The following is a 14,643-nucleotide window of genomic DNA, read 5'->3' on the forward strand; positions in this document are numbered from 1 at the left end:
CGGCCCACAACGTCCCTAGTTGAGGTCAGCAGCACACCATCCCCACTATAAACAGTGTTGGTGCTGCACCGCTTCCCCCTCCTGAGACGCCGGATGGTGGCCCAGAATCGCCTCCAAGCCGTGCGGAAGGCTTTCTCCATGGCCTCTCCGAACTCCTCCCACGCCCGGGTTTTTGCCTCAGCGACCACCCGAGCAGTATGCCGCTTCGCCCGCCGGTACCCATCAGCTGCTTCTGGAGTCCCACAGGCCAAAAAGGTCCGATAGGACTCCTTCTTCAGCTTGACAGCATCCCTCACCGAAGGTGTCCACCAACGGGTTCGAGGGTTGCCGCCGCGACAGGCACCAGCAACCTTGCGGCCGCAGCTCCGATAAGCCGCCTCGGCAATGGAGGCACGGAACATGGTCCATTCAGACTCAATGTCCCCCACCTCCCCCGGAACGTGTTCGAAGTTCTGCCGGAGATGGGAGTTGAAGCTCCGTCTCACAGGGGACTCCGCCAGACGTTCCCAACAGTCCCTCACTACACGTTTGGGCCTGCCAGGTCTGACCGGCTTCCTCCCCCACCACCGGAGCCAACTCACACCAGGTAGTGGTCAGTGGACAGCTCCGCACCTCTCTTCACCTGAGTGTCCAAGACATTCGGCCACAGATCCTATGAAACGATGACAAAATCGATCATCGAACTGCGGCCTAGGGTGTCCTGGTGCCAAGTGCACATATGGACACCCTTATGCCTGAACATGGTGTTTGTGATGGACAATCCGTGACGAGCACAGAAGTCCAACAGCAGAACACCACTCGAGTTCAGATCGGGGGGGCCGTTCCTCCCAACCACGCCCCTCCAGGTCTCACTGTCATTGCCCACGTGAGCGTTGAAGTCCCCCAGCAAGAATAAGGGAGTCCCCAGGAGGAGCACTCTCCAGCACCCCCTCTAAGGATTCCAAGAAGGGTTGGTAATCTGAACTGCTGTTTGGCCCGTAAGCACAGACAACAGTCAGGCTACCCTCTTGTTCACCGGGGTAAACCCCAACATGCAGGCGCCAAGATGGGGGGCAACAAGTATGCCCACTCCTGCCCGGCGCCTCTCACCGTGGGAGACTCCAGAGTGGAAGTACGTCCAGCCCCTCTCAAGGAGACTGGTTCCAGAACCAGAGCCATGTGTTGAGGTGAGGCCGACTATTTCTAGCCGGAACCTCTGAGCCTCGCACACCAGCTCCGGCTCCTTCTCCACCAGAGAGGTGACGTTCCACGTCCCAAGAGCCAGCTTCTGCAGCCGAGGATCAGACCGCCAGGGTCCCCTCCCTCGGTTGCTGCCAATAACACAGTGCGCCCGACCCCTTTGGCCCCTCTGACAGGTGGTGAGCCCATTGGAAGGAGAACCTTCCAATGGGCTTCTCTTCGGGCTGAGCCCGGCTGGGCTCCGTGGGTAAAAGCCCGGCCACCAGGTCTTGATTTTTATTTCTGTTGTAAATATGCTGAGGACCTTTGAACAAGCTGAGTCTGTTATCAGTTTAGTTTCAGCTGCTTTGGTCCAAAAGTCTCTGATCTGATCTCCTCTGGTTGCAGCTTGTTCTTCGGGAACCTCTACATCTACTGCGCCTGGCACGGCCACGTCCACATCACAGGTAGGAGGCAGCAGCAGGCAGCGCCCAACTCACCCCGACTCACTCTGACTCACCCTGACTCACTCCGACTCATTCCGTGTCTTTTAGACAAAGACCGTCAGACCGTCTTCATTTCTCTCACCGTCATCAGTTTGGTCGGCTGCTTCCTCTTCTTCCTGATCAGGAAACCCGACCCGGACTCTTCCTCTGGTTCTGAAGCGACGGAGTCTCTACTACAGACTGAGTCCGGAGACGGGTCCACAGACAGGTGAGGTTGTCGGTGGACAGTAAAAAGTATTCACCCCCCTGGATGGTTGGCACCAGTTTCCTCTTTGGCATTGAAGACTTTCTGAAGGGAATCCTGGCAGGGGTCAAATACAGCCTGGTTTCCTGCCAGGCTGTATTTGCCCCCCACCAGGCTGATGATGCTTTGGGTTTCGAGGATCTGAGTTTTGTGATTTCTGTCTCTGCAGTTCATCCAGACCAGATCTCTGCACTCAGGCTCTGGACGCTTTTGGTACCAACAACACACTCTTTATCATCCTCCTCTTCTTCCTCTTCCTCCTGACATCTGCTCTTTGTCTCTAGTCCAGGCCTGCAGGATCTCCGTCACCAAGGAGATGCTGCTGCTGAGCGCCTCCATTGGATACACAGGTGGGTTCTGCTGTAGGACCGTTTCTGAGACTTTTAACCGACCCAGTTGGAACCACCTGAAACCAATTGGACTCAATTTAGTTTCAAGGTTCTAAAAGTCTAATAATCCTGCAGCTCAGTGAGTTTCTAGATTAATGATTGGGCCTAAAGAAGTTCTGGTTCTGTTCCCTCTCAGGTCTGGAGCTCACCTTCTACAGTGGCGTGTACGGAACCTGCATCGGCGCCATGACCCGGTTCGGGTCTGATGCTAAGAGTCTGATCGGCATCTCCGGGATCTGCATCGGTCTGGGAGAGATCATAGGTAAGCAGCCAGTCTAGTCCAGTTGGAGTGTCCAGTCCGGTCCAGGCTTTGCAGCGGAGCTGTTTATCCAGCTGTTTCCCTTTCCCTCCAGGAGGGGGCGTCTTTGGGATGCTAAACAAGAAAAACCGGTTTGGGCGGAATCCGGTGGTTCTGCTGGGCCTCATAACGCACTTTGTGGCGTTTTTCCTGATTTTCTTGAACATCGCCAGTGACGCTCCGTTGGCGCCGGAGGGCGGCACGGATCTGGAGGCCTTCATTACTCCCAGGTAGGAACTGCTGCCCCCTGCTAGTCAGAATCATTCTATGCTTCCAGTATCTCGCTACCAGAGGGAGCAAAGTCCGCATCCAAAACATTTTCAAAAAGTTCAGCAAATAACTGGTCTCTGCTGGTCTCTACTGGTCTCTACTGGTTTTTGTTGGTCTCTGCTGGTCTCTATTGGTCTCTGCTGGTCACCTGATCAGCTTAAGAAAATTGTTCATCCACACGAACCACTGAATTACACCATCTTGTTTTGTTTTAAGCATTACAAACCCATAGGGGGCAGTGTAGCTGAAACCTGTCAGCCAATCCCAATCCTTCAAAACAACCTTCCTGTTAAGATTTAAATATTTCATCAGGAGAGGTTGAACTAGTCTTTTTCTTTTTTTAAAGGTTTTGTTGGCTCTAGTTGCCTTTATTTGAAAGTAGCCTGACGGGAAAGAGGGTAATGAGAGACGGGGAAGATATGCGGCAAATGTCGCCAGGCAGGGAATCGAACCTGCGACTAAGGCCTCCATTTGTGGGTCGTGTTTTCCCCCTGCGCCACCACAACACCCCAGGTTGGACTAGTTTTAAACATCAGGTTGGAATGTAAAGTTAACAAAACACAACTGGGAATCCTGTCAAACCAGTATGTGGTTTGACAGGATTCCCAGTTAACCCTGTTAAACCAGGATGTGGTGTCATGTGGAGGTGGAGCAGAGTCGGGCCTCCATCTTGGGGAGGGATGGCTGGTGTAAAACAGCTGACTTCCAAGTGTTTTCTCTCCTTTACAACTCGACATACTGGAACAGTTTGGCTTTTGAAAAAAACCCAGTAAAAAGTTTTGGGACAAACATAAACCTCTGTGTGTTGCAGTGTTGCCGTGGCGATGATCTGCAGCTTCCTGCTGGGCCTTGGCGACAGCTGCTTCAACACGCAGCTGCTTAGCATCATCGGCTTCCTGTTCCGGGACAACAGCGCCCCCGCCTTCGCTGTCTTCAAGTTCATCCAGGTTCTGGTTCCGGCCCGGACCTCCAACTCGCTGGAACCGGACTGCCGCTAACTCTTCTTCTTCTCTCTGCAGTCCATCATGGCCGCCGTGGCCTTCTTCTACAGCAACTTCCTGCTGCTGCACTGGCAGCTCCTCATCCTCGTCGTCTTCGGCTTCCTGGGCTCCGTGTCCTTCTTCGCTGCCGAGTGGCTGGCCGAGTCCAGGAGGAGGGACTCGGACTATGGCAGCATTTGAAGCGTCCAGCAGACGCCCAGATGGACGGACACCAGGAGACGCTGTCATCCCAGATAAACTGGTTCTTTCTTTAAGCTCACCTTGCTGATTGGGGAAGGAAAACCTGGAGTGGATCAGACCTGGAAGCTGCTGCTGTAGATGTCTGGAGACTACAGGTCATCCAGAGGAGACCATGGACGTCCAGGTGGTCCAACCTGTCACTGGATACGTCCCTCACCTGCTTTAAGCAGAACGTGTTGCTGGTTCTGGGTTCTCTGCAGAACCTCTGAGACCAGAACCAGAACATCTCAGTTTAAATGACACTCTAACTGGAGCTAGGTTTATTTAAGGGTGTCGGCATCCATCAGTCCAGATATAAATGCACACCACACTTTTCAGATTACTAAAATATATAAAAAAATCAATCAATAGTTTTGGGAATCTTGGATCATTTTTTGCCCTTCGCATAGTTCTGGTCCCCGAAGCTTGGGTTTGGACTAGGCCAAAATGTGATGAAATGTTGTGTGAATAGTTGTAAGTAATCGGGTCAGAACCTTTGAACTGGAGTTTATTCAGAGTTTGTCCAGTTTAATCCAGTTTAGTTGAATTGATCTCAAAGGGAAATTAGAGTGTAGAAACTCAATTTTATTGTTTTCATGCTAAGTTTTGAGCTCTGCCTTCGACTTCCTCTGGACCAGCACAGGAAGAACCAGTTTAACGGCACCAGAACCAGTTTTCTGCACTGGTTCCAAAACCAGCAGATAATCCAGGTTATCGCGCTCCGGCCTTCATCTGGCTGATTTCATGGTTCGTTTAATCCGAGTCAATAAGGGAAGTAATCAGTGGTGGTGATTTCATATTTATGAAATGTAGTAATTATGGATGATCAATTGTTTTTGTTGCCAATAAAATCATATCTAAAACATCAGCTGCTTATCTGGTTACAGCAGGAACCAAAGGGTTAAAGATGGCCGACGTGAACAAAACCAGCTTCAGTTAGCTGGTTTCTGGATCTCAGCAGAAACGAGTCAGATTTTATTCTGGGTCATAAAACCAAGACAGCAGATTAAGCCGATATTTTCTGGCTGAATTGAGCCTCGATTCAGTTTCACCAAAGCAGTAGCACTTTAGTTACCATGGCGATTTATCCTGTGCTAGCCTGCTCCTGACCAGGCTAACGGGTCAGCTAACAACCAGGCTAACCGCCAGGCTGACAAAAGATACCGTTATCAATTTAAAACTTCTCCATAGAAAACCTGATTGAGTCCAAGAGTGAAATCGAACTGCTGGTCGTTTTGTAAAGGTTCCTGTCAAACCACAGGTGATGTTTCTGTCCTGTTTGTTTTATTGCTTGACATTGTGCAATTAAAATACTTTACCAATATTTTTCATTTTGTTGAATTCCAAAATTCTGTAAGTACATGGATTAGTCTGTCAGCCATTTTGCCTGTGAAAGGAGCAGAATGATGGCGTCACCATTATCCTAACGGCGGCCAGCCGCTTTGACCTCAGGCTGGTTTCCATGGTTACCGCAGCACTGAGCACTGGTGCATATAAATACAAATGGAAAGAACAACCATGCTGGTTCTGGTTCTGTTGGACCTCATTGTTGGCCATGACATATCACTTAGTCAGACTCTCAGCTCCAGTCTGGACTGGAGCCAGTTTGACATGAAGAACTGAGATTCTTTGTTTCAATAGGAAACTTCCCATGGAAGAGGTCAGAGGTCACATGTGGGGTTCCCTGAGGCTCTATCAATATCTATATGTTCCCACTGACTCATGGTTATAACAGGAAATAAGATCAGTGACCATGACAACGCAGATGATACACAGTTCTACATTATGTCACCAGGTGACCTTTGACCCCATCCACTCACTGAACAGATGGTGAGAACAGATAAATGTGGGGATGTGCCAAAACATTTTGAACAGAAACTGAAGTTATTAAAGAGAAATGATCTAGAGTTATAGATCTACACAGCTTCAGCTATTACAGCTGGAAACTAGAGATCTGACTGACCTTTGACCTGAACCTTCAGACAGATATACAACAGAAACGGTTCCTTTTGTGGATTAAAGTATCGTTTCTATGATTTCATTTATTTGACTCGTTATTTATTTACTCATTTATGCCTTAAAATAAGTAATCATCATGCAAGCCTTAAACATCAAGGGGGCGGTGGTGGAGCAGCAAGGATCTCACCTGGACGACCGTCTGCTCCAAACCGGTCAGGAAGGCTCACCAGGCTCTTCTTTCTGAGAACCAGCTGTCCTCAGGGTCCTGGTGAACTTTTACTGCTGCACCACAGAGAGCATCCTGACCAACAGCACCGCAGTCTGGACCGGGAGGCGCTGCAGAGGCTGGTGAAAGCTGCCTGGCGCATCCTGCCATAGAGAACATCTACAGGAAGCGGCGTCTCCACACAGACTCCTCACCCTCCTGCCCTCTGGGAGGCGCTACAGGAGCCTACGGACCAGGACCACCAAGTACCGGAGCGGTTTCCTTCCCACAGCTAGTGTGATCTCACATCAACACGTTAAATCTAAAACCTGCCTTTGAGTAGCAGTAAACAAATCATTGATCAATTTGGTGTGTATTGATTATTTTAACGACAGCACTTGACAAAACGTAATGTCTGTTACATTGGACTGTATGATGTCTTTATGTTTCCAGGATGTAAAGCCCTTTGAACTGCCTTGTTCCTTAAGATTGGTTGATTGATTGATTGATTGATTGTCAGACAAAAATGACCCACTAGAAGTTTAGCTGTAGAAAAAATACCTTAAACAATCTTTTTCCAACTTCAAACTTTATAACAAGTGGCCCCACAGCTGAAAAATAAAAGAAGACACAGTCAGCGTCGTGACTGAGTGGTCAGCCACCAACACCAACTGGCACAGCTCCCACTCAGAGGGTCGTATTTTTCCAGCCCAACCACAAGAAAACTTTACAAATTATATTCATAGTTCTTAGGTTTTCTTACAGTATTTCGTTAATTGTTGAACTAGAAAAATATGACCCTAAGTAAAAGTAGTGAAGAGTTGCTTCACTCGCACCTCCTGGTGGGGGAGCAGTGAGAGCCTGAAGGACCCGTTGCATGCAGTTTCCCATCACACCACTAGGTGGTTCTAAACATACGCATCGATTAAAAATATCACCACAAATGCATATTACTATTATTATTATTTCGGGCAAAATTCAATCATCCTATCAATATACACAAACACACACCTTTCTCTCTGTTACACCTGCAGCCATCCCCTCACATCACACAAACTCCCAAACACAACAAACACAATCTCAGAAAATAAAAACACATTCATAGAGGATATAAAGGCCCTAAATCAAAGTAGATGTTTCACTGTCCAACAGGTCATAAGTTGTACGTTCATACTGTCCTACACAAGATGTTGAACATCTTATTTAATTTTGCAGGATGTTAAACATCAAACCCAAGTTATATTTCGTCACAAGATTTTATTTTTTACAACTTGCAAAACACTCTGAGTTTATTTCCCACTTCAGGACGCGAGGTGACGAGTTTCTAGAAAGATCTCGATTTACTTTATGGTTTTTGGATTTCTGACGTTACATTAACCTCATTTCTGAGGTTATAATTAAATGCAGCGTTGCTACTTTTTGTTGCTTAGCAACGGGTAACGCTGTGTGTGGTGAGATGGTGATTTAATTTCCGGTTAATTTTTACAAAATAAAAGAACTGCTAGAATACTCGGAAAGATCAGGTTTTCCGATCTTATTTGACGCATTTAAAGCATCTTTGATTAACTCAAATCATCAGCAGTTCAACAAAAATATCTGTTACAGTTATCTACAGGATATTTTTAAATTAGACTCACTGTTATGAACTGGCTTTTAGTCCATGTTAATCCAAATAACTATAGTTCCTGTTGACTTTTTGCTTATTTTTAGCACTTTGCTATATTTAACTGTACTAGTTTTATTATTAATATTATAATTAGTTTTTCTCTCTTCTTCTCCTTTTGTAATGTTTTATTCCCACTATGAAAAAACAAGCTTTTAATACTGTTTGAATTTAATTATTTATTCTTACATTCATTTAACTTGCAAAGTTAAATGAAAACGGTTAGAGCAGTTTTAAATGTGCTACGTAAATTACACTGACATTAGTTACGTCAGAGAAGGTGGGAACTGCCTCCTGATAGCCCACTTTAGGATTACTGAACCCTACAGAACCGGACTTCTGGCCATCTGGACCGGTTCTGGAGTCCAGAGTGACATCTTGTTTGCCCATAAAAGGAGTTCACTGATTTAGAGATCTGTAAAAAAATAAGAAAAAACTCTAATAATTTGTTTTCTGTAAAATGTTTAAATAATGCTTTTCTCTAGATGAATAAACTGAAGTACTTAACCGACAATAAGTAAGGCAGAGTTGTTTGTTTTGTTTTTAAAATCATATAATTCCTCAGAAACACTTCGTTGTTTGATATGAAGTTTATTCTGAAAGGTTCGTGACGAGTTTCCGCTGAATGCTGCTAGCTTTGCATGCGGATCTTCTTTTCAGTTTAACGGATCCAGGTTGGATCAAAGTTCCGAGATTCTCCCGCAGACGGAGTCCAGAGCCGCGGGGCTGCTCACTCGCACCAGAACCGGACTAGAACTACTTATACCGATCAGAACCGGCCCGTGTTCCGGTCCCAAAACCCGGGGAGGCTAAGGTCTCCTCGCCGCCGATGCTAGCGTCTCTTTAACCGTCCAGCCGTTAGGTTCCGTTGGTCAAAACATGGAGAAGAACATCAGCCTGTTCGAGCTGCTCAACCTGTCCATCGGTTCCCCTCACAAAAGTTCGGTGAACTTCAGCGCGCTCCACGCGCTGCTGCTGGAGATGCTGAAGCTGCTGGACCTGCGGGAAGCCACGACCTGCTTCAAGTTCAGCCCTCCCGGGGACCGAGTGCTCGACGCCCCGCTGGGTGCTCCGGTGAAGGTTCCGACCCACCCCTCCGTGTCGGACCAGCTGGTTCCGCCTGGTTCCGACCTACAGAAACTGACAGACTCGGTCTCTGTTCTGGACGGAACCGGAGGGGACGACTTCCGAACCTCCGGGGACGGAGTGTCACAGGTGAGGAGAACCCGGCCAGGTAATAATAATATCGATAATGATAATGATAATGACTGTCAAAGTTTTGCAAATAGTTATCTCATAAATAAGTTTGTCTCTCTACTCTAGATGAACCATGTTGTTGTTGGAGAAGCCCTTCACTTCCCTTTCAGTTAACCAGGAGACTCCGCCCCTTTGGCTGCGGTGACGCTGCTCTCTGTGTGGTTCTTTATATGAACAGGTTCAAATAGCCAACAATGATAATACTAATAATTATGTGGATATTAGTAAAAAGTTTACTTTAGTAAAAATAATTTACAGATTCTGGTTGAATAAAAACTGAACAGTTTCACATCAGAGTGAAGAACTACAGCCTGGGCTGCTTTACTGGGTTGGGCTGAACCGGAACCAGAACCGGTCCGCTGCTCAGTGGTGTGAATCCTTTTCCACAGCACTGTAGTTGCCACGGCAACCCAGGATGGCCGTCTAGATGATCCTCTGTGTCACGTCATAATTATTCCCCAGGGAAACGGACAAGGCGTTCCTGGGAGCTCCAGGGGTCAAAGGTCATAATTTCTAATGAAGGTCGATGGTGGAGCTGCTTGGTTCTGCTCCGGTTCTGCTGACCGGACCAGAACCAGAGCCAGTCTGCCCTAAGCCGCTGACAACAAACAGACGGCTCAGGTGATCTCAGAACCCACGGACCGGGTCGGACTAGGCCGGTCCCTCTGGGCGATGAAGCCCATCAGACCCCCACAGAGCCACGAGCAGCGGACCGGTACCAGCTGACCCGCTGGGCCGACAGGGAAACCTCCAGGTTAATGAGTGACAGACCTCTGGAGCTCAGAGCTAACAGACCAGAACCGGGGCGGAGCCCAGACGGACCGGCTGAATGTTAATCATTTTAAATGAGACCCGATTGGACCCGGTCTATCAGAACCATCAGGAAGGTCCAGATTAACCCGGTTCTTTCTGTCCCTGCAGGCCTTGAATCTCATCGAGGAACTGCAGAAGAACAGAGACGATATAAAACAGAAGACGGAGCACCTGCAGTCCAAGGTGTATTCATGTGTTCATTTCAAACACGTTTTGTTAAAACACCGAAAACAAGCATTCACTCATAACTACAACAGATTAATGAGCTTTATGGACAAGTGAAAACTTGTTAATTCAATATAATGAAATGTGAGTCACTGAATTCATCAGAAATGAGTCATTAAAACATTCCTGCGCCTGTTCAAGTCGCTGCTAAAGAACCAACAAATAAACTATATTACATCAAAACAAAATAATTACAACCTGACTCATAGCAGAACAAGCAAATTTACAGTCTGATGACAACAACAACAACAACAACAATAATAATAATAATAATAACAGACTACAGCATCAGTAAGGATCTACTTCTTCACCAGGCTGAGGCGCCGTGGCAGACGGGAGGATTGGCCTGATTGTTTCCCCCAGTTGTTTTTCCAGTATAGCTGGAAAAACAACTATACTGGCTGCTGGTTCAAGTTGAGCTAATCCCTTTGAGGAAGTAGCTCACCTAGTTGGTGGACAGACGGTGAGCTCAAGTCATGGCAGTGGCAGCTGCCACAAGGTGTCGCAGCTTTGGTGGTGATAGCTGCCACAGAATTGGTGGCAGCTGTGTACATACATATTTTTATTTGTTTGAAATAAACTTATGTATATTCATATATAATTTTGCTAGTTTGGCAGTAAGTACTACAGAAAATATCACTGCCCTGTCCTCCTCTTTGGACTTTGTTTCACTTCAGCACTCCACCCAGGACCTGGTTGATGCATCTCTGCAGGTTTTGGCTCTTATGATGAAGGAGCTTGGATGCACACTGTACACTGGTCCACTACAGGCCTTGTATACCAAGGCCTGTAGTGGACCAGGAGAACACTACAGGCCCTTCCTGTTTGGCTCTGAACGCCTTGGATCATGCAGCTTAAGCCTCTCAAACAAGGCAGAAACTAGCAGGGCTTCACAGATCTGATCACCAGCCAGTGGCACTGCTGGTTCCTCACGGAAATCCTTGATCCCATCTACTTCGTTCATTGACTGTCAGGGTCCAGTTCCAGGACAGAGATCAGTCCAGAGACCTGCTCCAAGTCAGGCAGATTAGGCTGGTGTCCAGACTTCACGCCCCTTTCGTGCTGCACAGTCTGGCTGGCATCCCCACAGGTTTTCAAGAGGCCAGGGGGCCTGCAGAGTATGTTTCAGTTGATTATTTTACCCCAGACAGCTTGACAGCTGGGTTGCCCACACTCTGGCCTCGTGTCCACCATGTGCCAGGGGTACCATCTGTAATTCTGATCCTGTCCCTGACCAGGTCAGGATGATGACCATCTGCAACCTGGTGAGGGGACAGGTACTGCACCAGGAAATCTGGTGGCCGAGGGCGCTATAATATCTGTGAATACCCTGATGAATCCAGGGGATTTTATTCTGATTATGTTTTCGTTCTGGTGAAAACCGGGGTCTACCTCCAGTCTTGGACCTCCGAATATATATCTTAAGGTCATACCTTTTCACATACTGATCACCAGGGAAGTTTTGCTTCCATAGACCTTGCAGAAGCTTATTTTCATGTCCCAATTGCTCTGCCTCATTGGCGGTTTCCTTGTTTTGCTTTCCAAGGGAAGCATTTCCAGTTCAGGGTTCTTCCATTTGGATTTCTGGTGTCTCCCAGTGATAATTCACCCGGTGTGTTGCAGTGACCCTCTGCCTGCAGGTACAAGGGTTAAGAAACCTCTCATACCTGAACGACTGGCTCATTTGAGAAGTGACCTGGAACCAAGCGGGCCAGGACACCAAGTTGGCGCTCGATCATGTGGGGAGCCTGGGGCTGCTTTTCACATTTCTTTCTTTTTTTTTAATATTTTTATTAGGAGGGAAGGGGACATTACAAGCAAAATTTTAACTATTAACGACATAGTATGCCATATGGTAAACAACTTTTGTGGCATCGATAGAAAAGAATAAAACACAGGTACAGAAGAGGTAAAAAGTATATAGATGAAAAAAGGCTTACAATTTACCTCCTATGAGTATTTTTATTTTTCTTACACAAGTGAACAAGACACAACATGTACAAACCTACTGAAGAAAAAATAAATTAATTAATGAAAACAGAGGGAAAGAAGGAAAAAATAAATAAATAAATAAAAAGGAAAGGTGTGGGGTGTATCACTCAATCTGGGAGAAGAGACTAAAGAGAGTGAAAGAATGTCATGAAAGGGCCCCATAAGTTATAAAATTTGGCTGAATTGCCTTTCACTGAATATCTAATTCTCTCCAATTTTAGAAAAGACATGGTGTCTTTAAGCCACTGACTGCTAGAAGGTGGTTTAGTTAGTTTCCAATGGAAAAGAAGACGGCGTCTTGCCAGTAAGGAAGTAAATGCTCAAATATCCAATTAATTAGAAGTGAACTGTTTGTAGTTTAACTGGAAGCCCAAATATGGCAACATGGGGAGAGAGTTTAATGACACGGAAAGTATCTTTGATATTGTATCAAAGTAGGTCTGCCAAAACTGTGGAGTGATGAACAGGAATAAAAAACGCGAGTTAAATTACAGGAAGGCGCACGACATTTGTCACAATTGTCAGAAACGGAGGAGAATTACGACAATCGATTTTTAGAGAGATGAACCCTGAAGAGAACTTTAAACTGTATAAGAGAAAGTCGAGCACAGATTGAACTTGAATGAATTTTCTTAAGAGCATTATTCCACCAGTCCTCTCCCAAATTTAGACCCAGTTCGAGCTCCCAAGCCGCCTTAACCTTGGTAATGGGTGAAGAATCAAAAGACAGAATTTCATTGTAAACTTTAGAGATATATGGCCTTTGAAGAGGATCCCAACTCAGAAACATCTCCCAATGCAAGTTTGGCGGCCTGGAAGGGAAACCGGAAAACAGAGCCCTGGCACAGTGTCTAATTAGAGAGTACTGGAATAGATGAGGAGGAGGAAGATGAAATTCTGATGAAAGGTCTGCAAAGCTGCGAAAGATACCTTCTTTGTAAAAATCATTAAAACATGTCAGCCCTTTATTACCCCCTGACAAAAAGGTTGGATCTGTGAGTGCTGGTCGAAACAAGCGATTCTTCATTAAAGGAGCAAGTGTAGATGCTGAGTTAAATTTGAAGTGCCTCCTAAACTGGCACCAAATTTTTAAGACGGAGTGAACGATTGGATTGGTGTAAAGCCAGAGGGGTTGGATGTAACAGGGGAAGTGAGAAGAGCAATTAGTGAGGATTGGGAGCATGATTGTGCCTCCAACTTGCACCATGGGAAGTCCAAGGATCCAAACCAAAATGAAATTTTGTGAATATGGGCTGCCCAATAATACAGCTGGAAGTTTGGGAGTGACAATCCACCACTGCAAATATGAAGTGTGGATTTGTGGATTCTGGGTGATTTTCCACACCATAGGAAGCCAGAAATAACTTGATCCAACATTTAAAAAAATGTTTTGGCAGAAACAGTGGAAGACTATTGAACAAAAATAAGAATTTGGGTAAAACATTCATTTTAATTGCATTGATTCTACCTATAAGTGAGAGAGGTAAACTAATCTTTTTCACATTTCTGTGAGGTAGCCAGATAAACAGTCTGACTCCCTCACAGGAGACAGTCTTCCTGGACATCGCTGACTTCTGTCTCAATGACTGCTTCCACTCGCTGTCCCTCACTTCTCACGTACATCAGGCTCCTCCAGAGATTCAGTGACGTAGCTGCAAAGGGTCAGCATACTTGCATAATCTTAGTTTTATCATAAACAAAATAAGGTGGGTGAGAACCTGTGTCAGAACCGGGATTAGAACCTCCCTGTTTGGACCGCAGTCAAGGCGAGTGTTTGTTCTGCAAACAAACCCTCTGCCCTGGCAGGAAATCCAAGCCGTTCTGCTGAAGTGGACTGGTGTCTGACCCGGTTAGACCCAGTTTTTCAGAACCGTCAGGAAGGACCAGATTGACCTGACAGCTCATGTTCTCCCTGCAGGCCTCGAACATCATTGAAGACCTGCAGAGGAGCAGTGCAAATCTGAGGGAGAAGGCAGAGGAGCTGCAGCACAAGGTGAGTCAGAACCAGAGGACTTTTTTCTTCTCCGTCAGCATTTAAAAAATCGGTCATGTTCTATTTTTACCCGTCAAATTATAATCATATTAACATGGGCTACTTAGTGCATTTTTATGCGGTTTAGTTAATATTCACTTAGTTGAGCCGTGAATGCAGATCCCATCACACATGAACGCATCTAACTTTTTCTCCTGACAAAAACCACTGACTGAGGCCCCAATAACTTATAATTATATTAAACAACTCCACTTAAATTACCAGCCGCACAGCGCCTCACAAATTCCTCCTGGTTCGCATCTACAGAGAAATCTGCACTAGTTCAGTCAGTTGAATCTGTCGGATCCAAACCAATCAATTGAACTTTTTTTACCCTGTGCGCTGTCCGTGCGCTTTTATGAGGATTTTTGTGTGGTTTCACTTCCCCGAAACGGACGGGTGTTACGTCTGC

At 46.3% G+C, this 14,643-nt stretch overlaps 2 protein-coding genes across 4 annotated transcripts in view; both read left to right on the forward strand.

The window, feature by feature from the left end:
- The window catches only part of mfsd11 (major facilitator superfamily domain containing 11), a 15,977-nt gene extending 10,570 nt beyond the window's left edge, over window positions 1-5,407 (forward strand). For both annotated transcript variants that reach the window (XM_015019017.1, XM_015019018.1), the window contains exons 7-14: window positions 1,567-1,625; window positions 1,713-1,872; window positions 2,078-2,121; window positions 2,193-2,258; window positions 2,434-2,559; window positions 2,651-2,825; window positions 3,677-3,812; window positions 3,885-5,407. In XM_015019017.1, the coding sequence (XP_014874503.1) occupies window positions 1,567-1,625; window positions 1,713-1,872; window positions 2,078-2,121; window positions 2,193-2,258; window positions 2,434-2,559; window positions 2,651-2,825; window positions 3,677-3,812; window positions 3,885-4,046 (928 nt within the window). In that variant the 3' untranslated portion in view covers window positions 4,047-5,407. The remainder of the gene's footprint in view (window positions 1-1,566; window positions 1,626-1,712; window positions 1,873-2,077; window positions 2,122-2,192; window positions 2,259-2,433; window positions 2,560-2,650; window positions 2,826-3,676; window positions 3,813-3,884) is intronic.
- A 3,101-nt stretch (window positions 5,408-8,508) lies between these two features.
- The window catches only part of LOC106937488 (glutamine-rich protein 2), a 21,229-nt gene continuing 15,094 nt past the window's right edge, over window positions 8,509-14,643 (forward strand). For both annotated transcript variants that reach the window (XM_015019020.1, XM_015019021.1), the window contains exons 1-3: window positions 8,509-9,127; window positions 10,091-10,165; window positions 14,118-14,192. In XM_015019020.1, coding sequence (XP_014874506.1) covers window positions 8,792-9,127; window positions 10,091-10,165; window positions 14,118-14,192 — 486 coding nt within the window. In that variant the 5' untranslated portion in view covers window positions 8,509-8,791. The remainder of the gene's footprint in view (window positions 9,128-10,090; window positions 10,166-14,117; window positions 14,193-14,643) is intronic.

Source organism: Poecilia latipinna, unplaced genomic scaffold (assembly GCF_001443285.1).
Source record: "Poecilia latipinna isolate Pla-1442-1.1 unplaced genomic scaffold, P_latipinna-1.0 Scaffold2358, whole genome shotgun sequence".
Classification (NCBI taxonomy): Eukaryota; Metazoa; Chordata; class Actinopteri; order Cyprinodontiformes; family Poeciliidae; genus Poecilia; species Poecilia latipinna.